The sequence below is a fragment of the Choristoneura fumiferana genome, chromosome 12 (genome assembly GCF_025370935.1).
Source record: "Choristoneura fumiferana chromosome 12, NRCan_CFum_1, whole genome shotgun sequence".
Classification (NCBI taxonomy): domain Eukaryota; kingdom Metazoa; phylum Arthropoda; class Insecta; order Lepidoptera; family Tortricidae; genus Choristoneura; species Choristoneura fumiferana.
The window spans coordinates 1,191,025-1,212,184 of NC_133483.1; the positions used below are offsets into that span (position 1 = coordinate 1,191,025).

The following is a 21,160-nucleotide window of genomic DNA, read 5'->3' on the forward strand; positions in this document are numbered from 1 at the left end:
TTTTGGCCAGAATATTCGCCAGAATGTCGGCCTTTAATGCTTAATGCTCAATGTCAGTATAACTCATTAGCCTTAGCACTTTTCCACCTAAAAAAGAAACTATTTGACAGCGTCTTTCACTGTCATCTGTCATGTCAGTCAACAAATTTATCGAGTTGTGGCTTTGGCTGTTAGGGGTGTATTGTATTGTGGATTCGAAAAATATTTTTGTTCTTAAATAGGTTTAAGTTAATAATTCAGCTATAAGAAATAAATTAAAACAAAATATTCAATTATCATGTCTTCTAGTCGTTCCAAAACATCGATACTAGATAAGCTTCTTAGCAAAGGAAAAGGCGAAGTCTCTTTAGCCTATACGCGCTTTTATTCTCTGAAATAGTACAATATTGCCAAAACCGATCACATTCCATAAATGAGCTTCAAAATAAGTAAGTTCTTCACATATTATACGCATTCTATCCATTGTAAGACTATACTACTCACTAAATCTCACTTTCATTTGTCAGAACAACAAGTCCCTACTTCTTGTCCATTTCAGGCCAACTTTATGATTTTAAGTCCATACGCCTACTTTAGTACAGGCAACGTCATAAATAAGTGATCATTTTTGTACCTTGTCACTTTAACGTCATGTTTGATAAGCCATATGAAATTGTGTAACGACTGAAAGCGACAAGGTACAGAAATGATCACTTATTTATGATGTTGACTGTACAAACTTCGTAGACAGACTCCACCTTCTTTAATTTGCAATTTGTACAATGAGAGCATGATTGATTGCTATATGATCACCTGTTGTGTACTTCTTTCTGTTTTTATTTATATTTACCCACTACTGAATTCTGGAGTGGCCATACCGCTGCTTAAAAAACGGTGACAGTACGGAATCACAGTGATGCATTGTATGTGCACCGTTTTTTTTGCATGCTTTCCACACTGCTGCTTAACATACGCAAACGGCAACAAACTAATTTTAAAAGAATTGGAACTAATTTAGTTCGGTAAAGTCGTGACGTTTACGGCACGTCACTGCGATTCCGTATTTTAAGCAGCAGTGTGAAGAGCATGTGATAAAAATGGTGCGCATACGATGCGTCACTGCGATTCCGTACCGCCACGGTTTTTTTTAAGCAGCGGTGTGGCCGCTCCTTTATGCTGTTCATTAAACAATATTTTGTATCTACTGGTCTATATCATCAATATAATTCTTGTTACAGGCTATCAGAAATGGGCCAGGATGTTGGTGCCCGGTTGCTGGACCTCTATTTCGTGAGGGAGAGGAACAGTAAACGGGAAATAAAACTGCTAAATATGCTGCTTTTTGTCAAGTCCACACTGTGGAAGGTAACAATAACTCCTTCTTTTTTTAATACCAATATTTTCGCCTCCTTTTTATTGAAGGCCATCGCATTTGAGGGCTTGGATTACTGCAAGCAAAGTTCAATGAAAGGTTACATTTAATGACAGTTTGTGATATTCAGAGAAAACTAATGCAATTAGAGAAAATAAATTCTCTAAACAGTAAGCCTGAAGTGGGTCACAAGTGATTTGTTTACTTTTTAAAATAAGCTAAGCTAATAATGCTAATAATTAGGTTTAAAATTATTTCTATGGCTTAAGAATAAAGCATTTTATTCAACTAAAGAATACTAAAATAAATAATAAGTATGTTCCACCAAAATTAATATTAATCTCAAGTTTTTTTCTTTTATAATTTATTTTTATTTTACAATTTCATGAGCAGTATTTATGGTTTAAAAATTGTTAATGTATTTATTATTATCTACTTTAGCTAAAAAAACACTTTATTTCAGAAAATAACTTGTCTGCATGCCTGTGTATCTGTCTAACATATCACCGCTAATTAGTCATTAGCAGTAATTAAAAACGGGCCAACTATTTATAACATCAATATTAACTTGTCTAAAGCAAAATAATCTATTTCATTTAATTTCTATCAGCATCACCATTCATGTTGCAGGTGTTGTTTGGAAAAGAAGCAGACAAGCTGGAGCATGCCAATGATGATGAAAGAACCTACTACATCATTGAAAAGGATGCTTTAGTAAGTACCCAAGTTATACTGCTGTTGAGCCACTGCATGCCCCCACAATGAGGGCTATCGTTTTTTGTCTCACTAGATGGCGCATTGTTGCGTGAGGTTTTTAAGTATGACTTTCAAAGTCTGTTATTACGGGCGTGAAAACAAAGTTTAGATTAAAATCATATTCAATACACCTTAAACTGTACCATAAAAATATCGAGCATGTCACATTGCTGCATAGTCCCCGTTTTGTTCGAAAAAAAGGGAAGACAAAGGTTTCCGAAAGACAAAACTGTCTCAAAACACAGATATTCATTGGCCCGGATCGCATATTTGCCATAATTTCACAAAATTTTTTTGACATTTCGGAGACCTCACGCTACACTAGCGCCTCTACTGGCGAATTCATATGCGATAGCCCTCATTGAGACTCAGGATTTTTTGCACATTTTTGATCTGATCAGTCAGCATGAGAGCATTTATATGCCAAGAACTGATGATACAAATCTTCCACTTTTGAGAACATTATAATGATGTAGTATAGACGTTTTATTTAATAAACTGTGACATAATGCGCTGTTCAAACCCCCCTTCCGCCATTGTATCGCTCCGTAACGTTTTATGAGACCCTCCCCCTAAATTGCGTTACTACGTGATACTTGAACACTCTTTGCGTTAACTACGTCTTTTCACCTCCACACACAAATCACAGAAACTCAACTATCACCACCATACTTGCCTTTCCCTTTTATGTTTGTTTTTCGATGGAGATATTAAATTTATTATGTTGTTCATTGCACAGGTAAACAAGTTCATCAGTGTACCAAAAGATAAGGGTTCTCTCAACTGCGCCACCTTTAATGCCGGCATCATAGAAGCTGTGCTCACTAAGAGTGGATTTGTAAGTCAATAATCTATCAAATTCTTACTTTTAGGAATTTACTCTGAGAAAGACAAGTCAAAGTAAAACAAAAATTAGGCTATAACAAGCACTAATGTCAAAATAGTAGATTGTACAACAAGAGCATAAAACGAGCCATTTTACCCAAGACCCACCCGAACTGGTACAGTGAGGGTGGATAGACACATTGAGGGGTAATATGTCCAGTAAAACACTAATAGTCCTTGAAATACACTTTATTCAGCTAGGGAGCTGTGCTTGCATGCATACATGGGAATGTGTGTGTCTACCCTACATCAATCACCTTTTATTATAAAAAGCAAGAGAGTTCTACCCACTTAATTATAATGTACATAACATACCTTTCCCCCAAGTAACTGTACTCTAACCATAACAATATAAAGCAACAACTTATAACAAAAACATTACATTACAACTTACAACAAGAACAATATCAAGCACCTACTTATAACTTCTACCAGGCTTTTCATAGGGTAATGTAGAACGGTATTTGGGTTTTTTAATTACTTTCCCTCCAGTTTGACTTGGTTCAGGAGTAGGTATTCCTAACATCTTTGCCCACTGATCTGCGCTAGGTATTTCAATAATACCCTCTTCCTGATTCCCATCTTCACTGATTACCACAACCCCTCTGTCTTTCTCCTGGGCATTTTCTGTTTCTGGCACCGTTCCTTTATCCTCTATTTCTTCGCCTCTTACTACTTCTTCGCCTCTCACTACTTGTTCGCTGTGTGGTTCCGTTTCTTCATTCGAATCTGCATTCTGTGCTGTTTTAATTAACTGGTCCATGTGCCTGTTGACTATTGAACCATCTGTTGCTTCCACGCGGTAACTCGATGGGCCCCCTTTCGAAAAAATTTTCCCTGGTAACCATCTGGGGCCATTACCATAATTTCTATACATTATATTATGTCCAACATTGCTTTGTCGCACCTTTTGGTTTGCGTTCCTGTCAATTTGCTCTTCCACTTTTTTATTGCTGACATTATCCGGGTGGATAGTATCCAAAAGTGTTCGTAGCTTCCTGTTCATCAGCAATTCCGCCGGGCTCTTATTTGTCCCAGAGCATGCTGTAGCTCGTAATCCCAGGAGCATGTTCGGGATGCGAACTTCCCACGGTACATTATCCATTTTCCGAAGTTTATTCTTCACTGTTTGCACCATTCTTTCGGCTAAACCATTTGTAGCTGGATGGTAAGGCGCTGTTTTTACATGTTTTATATTATTCGCCTTTAAGAAACGCTCCATTTCGCCGGATACGAACGATGTACCATTGTCGGAAACGATCATTTCGCATAAGCCGTGGGTAGCAAACAGTATACGTAAGTGTTTTATAACAGTAGCCGAGGTCATATTGGTGACCATAAACACTTCAGGCCACCGTGAGTAAGAGTCAACTGCTATCAGGAAATATTTGTTCTGAAATGGCCCCGCAAAGTCAACGTGTATCCTAGACCATGGTCTGGTAGGCGTGATCCACTCGTGATTTGTTTTAGGAGGCATGTGCCGGTTTTCTAGGCACTTTGAACAGTCTCCGATCAGTCTCTCAATGTCTTCGTTGAGCTGAGGCCACCATATGTAGCTTCTTGCCAGTGCCTTTGTCTGTACTATGCCGTTATGAGTACTATGAAGTACCCGAAGTGTGGCTTCTCGAAACATGGGTGGAATAACTACACGACAGCCTAACAGGATGCAATCTTCCTTTAGCGACAATTCGTCTCGATGTAGCCAGTATTTACGTAAGTCACTATCATTTACTTTGGTTGGCCAGCCACGTTGTATGTGATGAACAACTGTTGCTAATACTTTATCTTTTTTTGTTTCTGCTGCGATTTGTTCTGCATCGAACGGAAAATCCTGCGGTGCTTCTGCCATCAGTAAAATCTCCCCAAGTTCTTGTTCTGGTTGATCCGGCACAGGTTGTGGCCAACGACTTAATCCATCAGCATTGCCGATTTGAGAACCCGGTTTGTACATTATCTGGTAACTGTGTGCAGTTAATGCCAATCCTATTCTAGTTAATCGTGGAGACATCATGCTTGGCATAGGCCTTTTTGGGTCGAAAATACCAAGCAATGGCTTGTGGTCCGTTACTATTGTAAAGGATCGGCCAATTAAATAGTTATGAAACTTTTGAATGCCGAACATGATTGATGCAGCCTCTTTGTCCAGCTGCGAATAACGCCGTTCATGTGTATGTAACGTTCGAGAGCTCATTGCAATTGGGCGCTCAATTCCGTCTTCAAAAATGTGCGATAGCACTGCACCAACGCCATATTCAGAACTGTCACAAGTAAGTACTAGAGGTTTGTGTAGATCGTAATGAACTAGCGTTAAATCAAATGACAATAAACGTTTTGCCTTGTCGAACGCTACTTGTTCCGTTTCAGACCAGTACCACGTCCTAGCCTTATCAAGCAGCCGATGTAAAGGCTCCAGCATCGTTGCTTTGTGTGGTATGAACCTTTCATAAAAATTATAGACTCCGAGAAAAGCTTGCAATTCCTGCACGTTTTGTGGTGCCGGTGTGTTCATTATAGCCTCCACTTTGCTCGGAGCTGGATGTATACCCTCTGCGTCTATTACGTATCCCAGGAATTCTACTCTCTGTCTGCCCAACTTACATTTATTCTTGTTCAACCGTAGTCCTGCTTTCTGTATACGTGTGAGTACCGCATCTAGACGCTGCCACATTTCGTTTTCATTTTGACCCGAAATAATAATATCATCGATCAGAACTGCCACCCCTTGGATGCCTGCCAGTAGAGCTGTCATCAACCGTTGAAAGATACCTGGGCTCGCTTTGACTCCGAATGCCAGGCGGTGCACTGAATATAAACCCTTGGAGGTGTTTAACGTGAGTAATTTCGCCGTGGAGTCGTCCACCGTTACCTGCGTATAAGCTCGGTCCAGGTCTAGGGTTGAAAAATATTTGCCTCCGGCTATGGTCGCGAAGACTTCATTGGCGGTTGGCATCGGATACGTATCCGATTCGGTGGCTTGGTTCACCGTACTGCGATAGTCTCCACATAACCGGATGTCCCCTGTCTTCTTAACAATCGGCACTACGGGCGTCGCCCAGTCGGAAAAAGATACCGGACGGAGTACCCCTTCCTGAACCAATCTATCTATCTCTTTTTCGACACGATCTTTTATCGCATACGGTACAGGCCGAGCTTTAACAAATTTAGGTGTCGCCCCTTGCTTCACATGAATAGCTACCGGTTCTCCTCGGTAAGTACCGAGTCCTTCTTTAAATACCTCTACATGTCTATTAATCATTTGGTTAGCATCGTAAGAAGTTGACACGTAATTAACATTTAATGTAACATTTAACGGCTCGAACCAATCACGCCCTAAGAGATTCGGCCCTTTGCCTTTCGCAACAAAAACATCTAAATCACGAGTAATGTCTTTGTACTGCACTCGAAGCGTCGCCCGACCCAGCAGCGCGACTGGTGAGTCGGTCCAGGTGCGCAGCGCCAGCGGCGGCGGCTGCAGCGGCGGGCGCGGGTGTTCCAACGCGCGCCACGTGCGCTCGTTCACCAGCGAGAAGCTCGCGCCCGTGTCCACCTGCATGTCCGTCGGCGTGCCGTTCAACGTCACGACCACTTCGTAAGGCGGCACGCGGCTCACGCGGACGCCGCCCACGTTGTATATGCCACCGATGTAATCGTCCTTGTCCTCCTCCGTGTAGTGAACTGCTTTGTAGCCGCGTTTCTTCTTGGCGATACAAATTTTCTCCAAGTGTCCTCTTTTCTTACAAAAACGGCACACTGCGTTGACGAAACGACATTCTCCGCCGTGGTGGTCCCCGCACCTGTAGCACAGGCGAGTGACCGCCTTTGCCTGCACGGCGTTGACGTCCATCGCTTCCGGCTGCGCCGTCGATGTCGACGCGGCGTGTGTGGGTGCGTCAGGGGTGCCGTTCGCTCCGTAATTAGTCACTATCATACGAATGTCTTTCACCGCACTCTCCGATGATAGCATAGCATCCACGACATTCTGGTAGGTGAGGCCGTCTTTTTTTAATAGTTCGTACTGCAATCTATGGTCGCTCATACCGCACACGAGTCGGTCGCGTAACATACGTTCCAAGTCGCTGAAGTTACAAGACGAACTAATCTTTCGTAAGTCGGTTATATATTCGGATGCCTTCTCTCCTTGACGTTGATCACGCTTGTAAAATTTATAAGACATGGAGATTTCATTGGGTTTCGGGCTGTAATGTTTGGTTAAAACAGTTTCAATGTCACCAAATGTCACATCACTAGTTTTGCTCGGTGTAATCAACGCTAAACAAGTCTCAAACACTTGTGCACCACACACAGTAAAGAAATTAGCTTTTTTATCCTTATCAGTGTCAATACCGTTTGCTATAAAGCAATATTTTAACCTGTCCAAGTAATTGTCCCAACTGTCCACTTGAGGATTAAACTCATTAAACTTCACGGATTTTTTTGACATTTTGGTTTAAAAAGTTCACTTTTACACTTCGTCGCCACTAATATGTCCAGTAAAACACTAATAGTCCTTGAAATACACTTTATTCAGCTAGGGAGCTGTGCTTGCATGCATACATGGGAATGTGTGTGTCTACCCTACATCAATCACCTTTTATTATAAAAAGCAAGAGAGTTCTACCCACTTAATTATAATGTACATAACAAGGGGAAAATGGGTTTAATGCTTGAGGTTTACACTCTGCTTTTCACTTCAACTGCGAGGAAATTAAATAGCATTTTAAATGATATTGTAATGGATAACTCACGTCTTAAACCGAGTTTAGCTCGACATTTAATATGAGTGAGTCTCACGGTAGTTTCATGTTCAAAATTAAATAGCAACAGTGGAAACAATTGTTTACTACTATATTGCTTTTATTTTTCATGCATTACTTTAAAATAAGTTTTTGGTAACAAATTAATTTTAATACAAGCTTTTTTTTTGCTGACTGTACTTTTTGTTAACTGTACTTGTATTGTCACCCAAACTGCATACCAAATTTCAAGTCAATGCCATTAACCGTTGAAGAGTTCCGTCCTGTGGAGACGATCCTGGCCGGACTACCAGGATGTCACTACCAGATTATTGTATTGTCATAGTCACACAATTTACATAAGTATACCAAATTTTAAGTCAATCCAAATACTGGAAGTTGGTTGAATTTAACTTGCAAGATTTGATTACAGACAGACAGACAACAGGACAGGTGAAACTAAAAGCTTGTAATAATCAATTTTTTGATTGATTTTTAGCTTTATATAAATTATTATTATTTTATTTTATTATTATTTATCATAAGGAAGGCGGCTGTCAGGGAGGCGTATTGTTGAGCTTGCTACCAGCACCTAGAAAATAATGACCACGACCACTCTGTCAATCAAGAGTGAAACGACGATGAAGAAGAAGATAAATTAAACTTTAACTTCTTCTTCTTCTTCTTCTCTTTTAAAATATGGCTTTTCTGTCCTAATTAATAGGACAATTTCGCCAGTGTCAAGGTAAACTCTCTTTGAGAGGGACGTTGTACGGTGATTGTAGTTTTTGCAACTTGATAGTAAAATTCGAGAAACCACGTGGAGACCACTTGTGCATTAAAAAATGTTAGACACAAGAGCGATATAGAATTTTGTCATCACTGTTCACTGTTAAGGTTAATCGCCGCATAAAACACTATCAAGATTATACTTCAACTAGCTAAAGAAACAGAAATAGCAAAATTAGATAATGTCTACATCTGCCATCTTCGAATGCTACAAATCGAATCAAAACTTTAATCATTATTTTTCTTTTCAGCCAGCAAAAGTGACAGCTCACTGGCACAAGGGAACAACCTACATGGTGAAGTTCGAGGACTCTGTCATAACCAGAGACAAGTCTTTGGATGATCGATAAATAATATACTCAATATGTTGTTAAATAGTTATAAAAACAGAACTGAATTTGTTTGGTATATTGTTTGCTAATTAGCATATTTTGAGACGATGTCTGTAGTGTTCTTCTGAATTCTAGGCTTGCTTAGTTTTAAATTATAACCACAAATTTATAGGTTAACATGACATGGATAGACGAAATATAAAGTAAGTTTTTTGAGAGTTGATAAATATTATAAATAATTTATAGAATCAGGCGTTACTTTGCGAAGGTCCATATCAATTCAGTCATAACATTAAGGGGCTGTTTCACCATCCATTGATTAGTGTTAACTGGCGGTTAGGTGTGATGCCGTCTCTATTTGTTTTGTTCGAATAGACGGAGACGGCATCACATTTAACCGTCGGTTAACGCTAATCAATGGACGGTGAAACAGCCCCTAAATATAATAAATTAGTCATAGATAATCCTCTGAATAGCAACTGTCGCTTAACTATCGCAAATCGCAAACTGTATGGCGGGCGTCGCTTACCACCGGACATACTGAGTTTCGTGGTACGAGGCACACAGTTGTTGTTAAACGCAGCGGACGAGCGGATACGGCGACCATATTGCCATTCCGTTCTGCAATGCACTTGATGGTGTTTCGTTTGGGTGTTCGCGTGTTGTGTTCTGTTTCATAAAGTTAATAATTGCATAAATTAGTGTTTGTATTGGTAAATTTCATTTATATTTTTTTATCAACTCACGAAGAACAAACTATAATATAATGTGATGACCATAGAATAAACCAGAAACCGTGCAATAATATTACTCTCAAAGTGCGTAATAATCATGATTTGACAATCAATCTAGCTGCGGGTGTACGACTTGTTAACGCACGCGCGTCGTACATTATTGCGCGTACATTCCGAGTTGTACATTATTGTTTCCCCCAGCTGCAATACATCTCCAATTTAAAATGTGCGCATCCTTGATGCAATTTTCAATAACTGAGATCAGGGTTACCAGTGGCGTAGCATGAAAATTCCCGTTTAGAGGGGCGAGCGAAAAAAAAAATGGATTTTAGTTAATCCGTGACGCGTGCTTTTACCATTCACCCACTTAAGCGCTAGGGATAAGGGTATAGGGTCTTTGGACGCAACACCAAGCACTAAACGCTGTCGTCTCGTAAACAGTTTTCTAGTGTGGCAAAAATAATAGGTTAACTAGTGTGAATCGAGTTTGTTACAAGGTCATGCCACTGGTATAGGCTCAAATGGAGGGTAACTCATATTTTTCTCACTTGCATTCCTGACACATTTGTTGCAGCACACGGGGAGATGTAACGATACGTCTGGTTCATTCTATGTTCTGACATACAAGGTTTGTCTATGAGGCCATCAACTTTTTCAAACATCATCAAGCGCCTCAGTCGCGTGACTGCAATTTACTTGTCTATGATATTTGTCTAGGTTATTTCTAATTTGCTGCATGTCAATTTATCAATCAATCAATAAATCTTAACATTGTAATAATTTAATTAATAAATAAATGTCACTATGCAAACTTGTTGATTCTATCCCTGTACTTGATCTTCCCGCAGCGGCAATCCCTTTCGAACTGGGCACGCTCGTTGTAGACTAAGGTGCCATAGAGAAACATTGGGATGACTACCATAAAGAGCCCCATCATGGCTGACCGAGAAGTTGCTTGGAAATTGTCAAACTGGCAACACTTCAAGGACATAAAGCGCTGGATGCCGCCATCGAACTGTAAAGAGTTTAAGGATTTGCTAAAGTTTGCGTACAATTGGATAGTTTTATGGGTAAAAAAGCATACAACAAGCCATTTTACCCAAGACGTTCATATAGCCCCTAGAGCCGGTACGGTGAGGGTGGATAGACACGTCGAGGGGAAAATGGGTTTAATGCTTGAGTTTTACACTCTGAATTGAAAACACAAACTGAGATATAGATGCACAGAAAAACCAGAAAAATAAGACCATCACTGGGAATCGAACCCAGGTCCTCGGTATTCCGTACCGCGTGCTATACCGCTACACCACTGATGGTCCACCAGTTTTGACCGAGGACCTGGGTTCGATTCCCAGTGATGGTCTTATTTTTCTGGTTTTTCTGTGCATTTATATTTCAGTTTGTATTTTCAATTTAGGTTTTACGGGATGACCGTAAAAGTAAAAATTTGGAATTGAAATAAAAAATACAAAAAGATTCCAAAAAACCAATCTTAATTTTACACTCTGCTTTTCACTTAGTTTGCGAGGAATTTAGCAACAGTGGAAACAATTTTTTAGGGCACTTGCCTATTTTTAGCCTTTTTTTAGCAGACATGGCTTCACCCTGGTGTCTTTTAGTTGTAGTAGAATTTAGCAAAACGAAATTTGTCCTTATTCATGCGATCATGCTTAAATCCGCTTCTACGCTTAATATAGAAACCCAGTGACGGCATAGGCGTTGGCGACCGCCGGTCGATAACCTCGTATTTTTTTTTATTTAAAAATTTGATACACCAACATAGGGTCTCGCAAAATATTATCAAAGCCAAGTTCAGGTCCCGCGTCGCCGGATTGTTGTTAAGTTTATTGGTCTGGAGGTCTTCTTTTTTGTAAAAAAGGATTTTTATTCTGACCATAGAAAAGCCTTTTTTTGTGTATCCCATTGTAGTCCCTTAAGTTGCTACTATGGAGTAACTATAGCAAAAATGGTGCTGTGGGGGGTCACATAGTCGTGGTCAAGTCAAAAGAAGTTTTAATTTAACTTTGATAATAATAGATATAGAAGTATTATTACATTAAATAAATTAAATACTGAAGGTATCTATATTGTGACAAAAATTTATAAAAACATTGTTTCATAGTTTTAATTAGTGGTCCACCTAGGTCCTGGACCCAGCCCAGGGGGGGGGGTCATGACCCCCGTGACCCTCCCCCTGGATCCGCCGTTGATTGCATGTCCCAAAAACAATTGCTTTTAGGTGAGTATAATATAATAATTCATGAATTCTTTCAATTAAATAATGAAGTGAAAATTGTCATGAGGAGACTGGGAGCCTTACTTATGTAAAACCTTAGTATTACAGACTTACAAATAAAGTATAGATTTTATTACTTTGAACCATACTTAAATAATAGGTAATTAAATATTGGTCTTCATTTTAACAGAGGCCGAGATGCCAAGTAAAAAATATATATGCATCCATCTTCAGAAACTAGTGAATAACAAACAAGTAAGTTATATTTTTAGTTTATAAAATTTGGAGGGGCGCACCTTTGTGAGTGAACAGATCTGTACTACAACTGGTACTAGAAGTGCCTTTCATTGGGTCCATTCTCAGGATGACAGCTGTCAGCCACACCTGCAGGCACTATATAGCCAGCACCAGTGCTGCCTACTATCACTTCATGCCACCCACAGGGCTTAGTAGTGGATGTTGTGTTTTTTCAGTAATTTGTGTGCCAGCACTAATAAAGTAGTATACTTACAACATAGCCAGCTTCAGATGCATGTTTATAAGGGTTAGTTCTTTGCTTCAAAAACTCTTCCCTCATTGCCTTTCTCCGTTTTATTTGCTCTGTTATAATTTTACATTCTATATCAGAAAACCCATAATCGGCCATTGCAATTTATTTACTTTTACTAATGTATTATTTATTATTATTTAGAAACTGAAATAGTCTAGAACTACCAAGATACTGAATTGGACAGATGGTTGACATGAAGAAAAAAAAACATTACCAGTCAGTATTTCTTTACCAAAATTTTCTTGACAGATAGGATAAATAAGAAAAAAAAACAATAGAATAACTAAATTACTTTACACTGGAACTGTTAACTTTTGGATTCATATTCCATGCTTAGATCTAACATTTAGTCACCTTAGAATGACTTCATAATAAAATTAAAGATGTAAACACCATGATTATAGACTATATTTGCTATTTAATTTACATTTGATGCACATTTACGCGAACTTGAACATCCTGTCTCTGTAGACGAGTTCCCCGCTCCTGATCTTCTGTTCGCGAGTGTTGCGTTCATTCCATACCAAATAGCCGTAAGAAAGCATCGGGATAACGATGGCACAGATTCCAAATATACTGTTCCTGCGATTAGGTCTAAAATGGTCGTACGACGTAACTTTCATTGACATGAAATTCTGTATGGCTGGGTCGAACTGGAAAAGAGCGAGTTATAAACTAGTTAACATTTCTTTAAAACGTTAAATATAAGATTAATAACAAAATTACGTAATAAACATACCACATAACCCGCTTCCGATGCATGTTTGAAAGGATTAGTCCTTTGCATCAAGAATTCTTTTCTCAGCGCGGCGCGCCGAGCGGCCTGCTGTTTAACGAGGTTTAACTCATTCTCCGAGATGCCATAATTGGCCATTTTAGAAGAAGTGTTTGGAACACTGGCTGAAGTGGATTTTGGTCTTCTCGCTGCGTTTCGTTCGATTTGACAGTGTGAGTGTGACAGTGACAGACAGTGTCACAATTTTGACATTGACAACAAGCATTTTTTATTTACTTTATTTACTATTTCCAAAACCCAAAGATTACCCCTGAAAAGTCCAATCAAGTTCAAAATAAATTAATTGGGCATGCTTTTTTTGGAAAATATGTCAGGAATAGATGAATAGCTCGTTCCTACTTGTTGGTGACTAATTAACAGATGGATTTCAATACAAATCAAGCTCTTAACACATCGCAACAACAAAAATTGGTCAATAGAATAAATTTCGTATGAACAAAATTTAATTGATTATTCAACTGTTTTATTCGCCTTTTTATATTTAAATTGTAAAAATTAAAATTATTTTATTTCTCGTCTACTTGACAAAGTCTACTTGAACGCACTGCCTAAACCGGATTTAGTTCGACTCTACCAATCCAAAGACACCGAAAGAAAAATTTAAAAAAGTATCCTCTTCCGGCCACCATCTTTTTGATTTCCCTTGTTGTCGTTGTCAGTTCGGCGAGTTTGTGAAAAAGCCGCAACCATGGGTCGTATGCACGCACCTGGGTAATTTTTATGTTAAATTAAATTGTGTCTAAACCGTTCTATTGAATGATAGTTGGTTTTCAGCTTTTGGACTTGTAAAAGTGGTTTTGTGACAGCAACATAACCTTCAAGAAATTTCGTGCCTCACCACATGGCTTGGATAACGAGTGTATTTTCTGTTTCAGTAAGGGTATTTCCCAATCGGCACTGCCGTACCGTCGCAGTGTCCCTACGTGGTTGAAATTAACCGCTGATGATGTTAAAGAACAGATCTTTAAACTTGGCAAGAAGGGTCTCACCCCCTCTCAAATCGGTAAGTCAATCTTGCTCTGGTTATTATTTTAAAGATAAAAAGACCATATCCAATCTGTTCAATGCACTCTTTAGCCGTCTTATGCAACAAAGTAACTAATAATATTTCACACGCGATTAACACGTCGTAATTTTGATTTGATGCTTCGATGTGTGGCTATCAAACTTCACATCAGATAGTGAGCAATAACCTGAATAGAAGAAGAAGTTCGTAAATTAAACTTGCCGTAGCCAATATTTTCAAAATTTAATAGACCCTGACTAAGCAAACGCATCTCAAATAAAACCTCTATAGTGCCAGGTTAGAGGAGTGAACAAGTGTAAAAAATACATTTTGTGTTGTGTAATATGGTTTTTAGATTTCACGATTAAATAGCGCCCATTATTAAATTATTAATATGTATAGGCTATTGCTTGTATGTTCTCATACCACAGTGGCTTGTTTCAGTGATTAGATTTATTTTCATAGAACAGGCAAACTCACCTCACAAGGCAATGTATTGGATATGTGAAATAAAAATCTACCCCTTAATGTAACCAAATCTGAGGCTGTATTGCCTAACGTTTCTTACGCTCACGATCGCAATCAAATGACAGTTTTTATGTGCAAAATCTGTCATTTGATTGCGATCTTCAGAAAAGTAAGGCAATGCAGCCTCTGATATGGATATACAGTTGTCAATATAATGGCAAGTTTTTGTTTTTACCAAGCTGGGTACGTCAGACGCTAGCAATGCGCTACATTGTTTAATATTTACTTTACTTAGTTCAAACTTATCATGTCAATCAATGTGTTAGAATTAACACATATTGGTGTTAAAATTTGTAAAAACTTTGGAAGGAGGTGGCATTACTTTATTTAAAATCTAAACATGTTGCTATTCTTAAATAGAAATGCCACCAGAAACTCAGTTGCCAATTAGATTCTTTAAATAAAACAGAGGTGCCAGGGATAAAGGGGATATCAGGGTTCAAAAGGATAATTATCCTGTTAATAACAAATGGATGATTATCGATTGATAATAACAAAAAATTGCACTCAGACCAGTCTTGTGCTTGTACCACATGATAACTTAGAAATAATATCAAAACTTTACTAATCCTTTAAAAATCTTGGTATTTACAATGGAATGTATAGGAGTCATTCATGATGGATGACGCATGCCATGGTTCTTATTACAATGACATTAATGTCTAATTTTGACATAATCACACGTCTTCGTGGATGGCACTATGTATAATGGATGTCAGATTTTTTTTTTCTTATCCATAACTGTATTTCAAGCAGTATCTTTCAATTCCATCCAAACAACCACCAACAACCAGAACATGTAGTCTCAGCACTGAATGTGAACCAATTTAAGAACCGGCTGGACCAACACATTAACAATACAAAGAATACTTGACTAAGGAACAGCTAGATACAGGCACCTATAAGTACTATTCAATGGAAAAAATCAATTGTGTAAACAAAGCATTTTTTCACGATTACTCCGTAGTTACTTACATTTGAACGCCAATCCCGATCATATTCACATCTCAATGAGCTCAGCACTGTTTTTAACAATCATTTTATCATTAAATAATCGTGTAAATATGTTTATTTTATAGAATTAAATGGAAGACGAAAATCCGTTATATTTGTCAAATTGACATGATAATTTTTCCTCACCGAAGTTGGTCTATGGTCGGTCTAGTCTCTGGAAATTTATTGCTGTACCAACAAAATTAATTATTTGACTGAACCAACCTTACCTACCGATAATTATGGCTGGCTCTGCAAATTAATTTATTCGTAGATATTAATTATTTGTGTTAAGTTACACTATTTAATGAAGGTTTATAAAGGTTTCTAATCCTATCCTACTATCCTACTAATCCTACTAATATTATAAATGTGAAAGTTGTGAGTGAGTGAGTGAATATGTTCGTTACTTCTTCACGCTGAAACGGCTGGAAAGTTAGATAACATAGGATACTTTTTATCCCGATATTCCCATGGGATAGGGATAAAATCTTGAAATAACAACCGCTCAGCTTTGTCATGAAAATTGGTATATAGATAGTTTGACATCTGGAATAAAACATAGCCTACTTTTTATTTCGATATTCCCACGAGATAGGGATAAAATTTCGAACTAATAACCGCTGGGCTTAGAGTCATGAAATTTTACCATGATTTTTTTTAATGTAATGTCAATGAAAACAACGATTTAATTTTCGGGAATTCCCACGGCAATTTTTAAAAATCCCGGTATTTCAGCTGTTGGACCTAATGATTTACGTGTGCGAAGCCGTGGGTAAACACTAGTTGGACGATAAAAGAGTATTATAGTAGAAATTATGTAGATTTCTATTTACTAGTACTTATCATATTTACTGTGGAGTCCATTGTTGGACCAAACAATCATTTTGAATCACTTCCCTGTGTCTACTCTCATTTCCCTGTCTTATGTAAATTTAAAAATGCCTCTTCTAAATTATATCGAAAATACAAACTGAGACATGGATGCACAGAAAAACCAGAAAAAGAGACCAGCGCTGGGAATCGAACCTAGGTCCTCAGCAATCCGTACTGCGTACTATAACCCCTACACCACCGTTGGACAGGAGTCAAGATACAATTTCTCCTATGCACACATATCTCAGGTTGCCTTTTTCTACTACGCTACTTAAGCAGCAAAAAATTCTAAATTAATCCATATTTTAACTGACCCTTTCAATTCTAAAATACTCCATCATAAACCTTGGGGAAAATATACGTCAAAAATATAAGTGGATATACATGTTTCACCATTTTAAAAAATTCTACCCTTAAAGGGGTATAAAGGGGAGTGTAAGTTTGTATAGAAAAAACGTTAGGTATATATATTTGAAGATATACCTAATTCTAAAACTTCGTGAAAATGCTATTAAACATTTTAAGTTAAAAGGGACATGGAAACATTGTGAATGACTCTTGAACAGGACTAAGAGAATACGTGATTCGCCATTTTTAAAAATTAAACTTAGGGAAAACATTAAATAATGAAATATGAGTAAATTCAAAATAATTATTTACTGCTGATTGAAGTATCTTAAAGAGCTTTCACATCACTAGAGCCAACGTCAGTCAGTCAGTCAGCCAGTCGTCAGTCAAGTGTCAATGTCAGTCACCCATTTGTTTACACAATTGATTTTTCCATTGAATAGTACCATATCAGTTGCTTGCATGCTGATAATTTATATAATAATAATAATAATACCATCTAAAGGAGGACATATCCCTCAGTAAATACAGATTAAATGTAAAATACACTGTACTGTACATTAGTACTGCGATTTAAAATCACGTACCATGCACTCGGTAAAATCTATTGTGAAAAAATGGTTTGCCTCTCTCTCATACAACGATACCGAAGACATTTTACGCTCATGTAGTTAGTGGGGTCGTAAGTAGTACCTAATCCTAATCCACTAGTTCTCGCACACTAACTGCGGAAAACACATTCCTTGTCGCCAAACACACACACACACACACACACACACACACACACACACACACACACACACACACACACTCACACACACACTCGCACGCGCACGCACACGCACACACACACACGCGCACACACACACACACACACATTAACACACACTTTTCGTTTTTATTTTTATTTTTATTTGTAATGTTCCTCTGCTTGCGTTTCATTCCTTTTTGTTTTATATTCATTAATTGTAACATTTTTGTAAGTAAGTTTAAAACCTATAAGCCATAGTGTAACAAAGAAAATTGGTAAATTTGTAAACCGACTCAGTTGAGTGCCAAGATACAGGCTCAGCCTAGTTTGGTACTCACCAGATATATCTGGTATATTGTAATAGTGGTCATTTTTAGATAAATAAAAATTATTCTTATTCTTATTCTTAAAATGAGTGCAATGGCTAAAGTTGTATTTTTAGTTAGATTTTATCTGGCATTGAAAAGGTTGTTTTTTCTGATTGGTGTGTTCTAACAACTAACAGAAACCCTTTTGATCTTCCAGGTGTCAAACTCAGGGATTCACATGGAGTGGCACAGGTGCGATTTGTCACCGGCAAGAAGATCCTCCGCATCATGAAAGCCATGGGTCTGGCTCCCGATCTACCCGAGGACCTGTACTACCTGATCAAGAAAGCTGTTGCCATGAGGAAGCACTTGGAGCGCAACAGGAAAGACAAGGACAGCAAATTCAGACTGATTCTGGTTGAGTCCAGGATTCACAGGCTAGCCCGTTACTATAAGACCAAGAGCGTGCTCCCACCCAACTGGAAGTACGAGTCTAGCACCGCGTCAGCCCTGGTGGCTTAAGTTTAAATAAACTTTGTAAAACACATATTGTGATTTTATTTACGTTTGTTCTGGAAATTCGCAAATCAATTCTTAACCACTTCCTAGTCTGATTGAGTTGAAGTTTGGTATACATCCTGAGTCCTAACCTTTTTTAACAAACTTAGAGCTTAAGACCTAGACGTGGGTGCCTGCTTTGTTATTTTGGATATTTAAAAATTCTTAGAGTTCTTTATTCAATTAACAATTTGTACTTTATAAAGTACATTCCGATGTTATTTTTTAGTGTTAATTGGTCAAGTCAAAATATCTTTATTCAATTTACGCTATAACTAGCACTTATGAATGTCGAAAAAAATCTACAACCGGTTCGGAAAAACCTCTGTTGAGAAGAATCTGGCAAGAAACTCAACAAGGTATATTTTTTCCTTTATAAAGTATGTGAGGGCTCAGGAGCGTAGATGTAAATCTGGTAACAATATTCATTTTTTATATATTATATAGTATTTGATATCTCCTGGTTTTATCATATCCTATTATATCATTGATAATACTGCAATACTGCAATGCCGTCTAACAATGTCTAATGCTGCGCAACCTACACAAAGTAGTAAATTTGAGATAGCTGGTACATGACAAAGACATTTAACTTTAACACTCCTGTAAAATTTTGTCTAGTCCATCTCTAGTCTGATCATAGCATTAGCCATTGTTGATAACGCGGCATTGCTGTCATCGACGATATTATAATGCATGCGTTACCCGCGATCCCGCGGGAACTATGCAATTTTCCGGGATAAAAACTATCCTATGTCCTTCCCCAGGACAAACTATCTGTATACTGAATTTCGTCTAAATCGATTCAGCAGTTTAGACATGATGAAGTAACAAACGAACAAACAGACTTAAAAACATCCACATTTATAATATTAGTGGGATATAGACATGCAGCTAATGTTGAGAAAAGAAAAAAAAATAGTGTTTTATTAAAAAATATACCTTTCTAAAAAAAAATTATTTTCTAAAACATTTTTATTGTTTTCTCTATGCAGCTTGCTACTTTTGTGTGACAACTCATGCACATTACCTATCTCTGTCCATCCTTGAATTTCAAAAACTTTTATAACTATCATAGTAAAGGTAGCTTAAATATTGTAACAGATAATGACAAACTTTAATTTCTTTAATAAATAAAAAATAGTCAAATACCATATTCTGGTGGTCCAGCCACTAGCCAGGTTTGTCTCTACAGACATTAAGACATGGATCTGTGTCAAATTTAAGGCTATCTTTTAGTATTTTTTTTAATCAGCGGAATTTGTGCTTATTATAACACCCCTCTTTTTGCGTCAGGGGTTAAAAACAGTTGAGACTAGAATTCAGTAGTTTTTTTTGTTCCTGCATACAAAAGATTAAGGAAGAAAAAACATGTCTAGTATTCATACTCAACTAAGAAGTATGGAATAAAAAGCTTATTATTATCATCATTATATTTCCTTAGTGTCTAATAAACTTTAATCTTATAATAACATCACAAAAATCCTCTTAACATAACATAACGAGATAAATTCACAAAACTTGTTTCAGCCTTCATAATAATCAATACAAGAAAATATTTTGATACTTTTCAAATTTAAACATATGGTTCCAATTGCTTCCGTCTTCTGGATGTAAACTATTAGTAATTAATAACACCACATCCACAATCCACCCAGATACCTAGACCACCTAACGTAAGTAACTTGCCCACTGCAGTGCCTGTTTGTCCTAAACAAAACCTATCTCATACCTATACCTAAAAGCCTAGTAATATACTGTAGATCAATGTAGTAGTGAAGTAATGCCCCGAATACCGCACGCATGGGAATCCTTCGCGAAGGAAGCTTCTGGGACCATGACATCTCTCTACCGTCCAACGGTTTGCACTGCCCCTTGTTCTCTCCACTTCATCGTATCTCACACCTCCATATTTCACGCAGCCATGGCCCATGGCATCCCTCGCCGTCTGGGTCTCCTTTTGATCCACTCCTTGCAGTCCAGAATTCCTGAGGGGCAAAACTGCATTTTACGAGTGGACCAGCGGTCGGTAGTCCTCCGGTGTGAGTAGGCTCGCTCTCGGAAATAGTAGTAGTATAAGAGTAATTATTACCCCGACTAATTTAAATGGATAATTCATTTTTATTTTGGTTAGCGAATAAATGCAATTTTGTTGGTTCGTGCCTGCTATGTGTGTTGTCACTCCTATAAAAAATGTACTCTGTTGTTTTGACAACTTATTGTTTGTCTGACATTCATGAAGAGTTATTTATATAAATTAAAAAATGTGGTTATTAAAAATAGGCATTTATGTACAATTGTACCACTTTTATTTAAGAAAAGACCAAAATGCCATTCCAAAAGGTCCGAATTATTAAGTAGTAGTAAGTCTTTTTGATGTGTAAATTAATTTAAATTGTTCACAATATTTTTATATTTTTTGTAAAATTCTTCCTTTAAAGTTTTAAAAAAACGCCTAGTTTGACATTATCCTGATTAATGTTCACAAAACTTGTTACTTAGAAATAAAAATTAATCTTGTAAAATGGCTTATTATTTCTTAAAATAACTTTGTTTAGGATTATTTATAAGAATCCAATATAATATATTTTTACTGAGAAACACTGTTTAATAAAATTAAATAACATCAA

General features: G+C 37.5%; 4 protein-coding genes across 4 annotated transcripts; 2 read left to right on the forward strand and 2 right to left on the reverse strand.

The window, feature by feature from the left end:
- The first annotated feature begins 277 nt into the window (after nucleotides 1–277).
- LOC141433068 (trafficking protein particle complex subunit 5-like) lies at nucleotides 278–10,394 on the forward strand. Its single transcript, XM_074094889.1, is given in 6 exon segments — nucleotides 278–350; nucleotides 353–428; nucleotides 1,218–1,344; nucleotides 1,982–2,065; nucleotides 2,847–2,945; nucleotides 8,766–10,394. Coding segments are annotated over 6 exon segments (558 nt in total). The 3' UTR covers nucleotides 8,865–10,394.
- On the reverse strand, nucleotides 10,383–12,646 carry LOC141433071 (uncharacterized). Its single transcript, XM_074094891.1, has 2 exons — nucleotides 12,328–12,646; nucleotides 10,383–10,595 (listed from the first exon to the last, which is right to left on the reverse strand). Exons 1-2 carry the CDS (start codon nucleotides 12,460–12,462, stop codon nucleotides 10,383–10,385), a joined length of 348 nt encoding a protein of 115 aa, XP_073950992.1. The 5' UTR covers nucleotides 12,463–12,646.
- A 106-nt stretch (nucleotides 12,647–12,752) lies between these two features.
- On the reverse strand, nucleotides 12,753–13,335 carry LOC141433070 (NADH dehydrogenase [ubiquinone] 1 beta subcomplex subunit 4-like). Its single transcript, XM_074094890.1, has 2 exons — nucleotides 13,106–13,335; nucleotides 12,753–13,019 (listed from the first exon to the last, which is right to left on the reverse strand). The coding sequence occupies exons 1-2, from the start codon at nucleotides 13,238–13,240 to the stop codon at nucleotides 12,807–12,809; spliced, it is 348 nt and encodes a 115-aa protein (XP_073950991.1). The 5' UTR covers nucleotides 13,241–13,335; the 3' UTR covers nucleotides 12,753–12,806.
- Nucleotides 13,336–13,767: 432 nt separating this feature from the next.
- Nucleotides 13,768–18,519, forward strand: LOC141433072 (small ribosomal subunit protein uS15). Its single transcript, XM_074094892.1, has 3 exons — nucleotides 13,768–13,873; nucleotides 14,038–14,165; nucleotides 18,190–18,519. Exons 1-3 carry the CDS (start codon nucleotides 13,851–13,853, stop codon nucleotides 18,492–18,494), a joined length of 456 nt encoding a protein of 151 aa, XP_073950993.1. The 5' UTR covers nucleotides 13,768–13,850; the 3' UTR covers nucleotides 18,495–18,519.
- The last annotated feature ends 2,641 nt before the right edge of the window (nucleotides 18,520–21,160 follow it).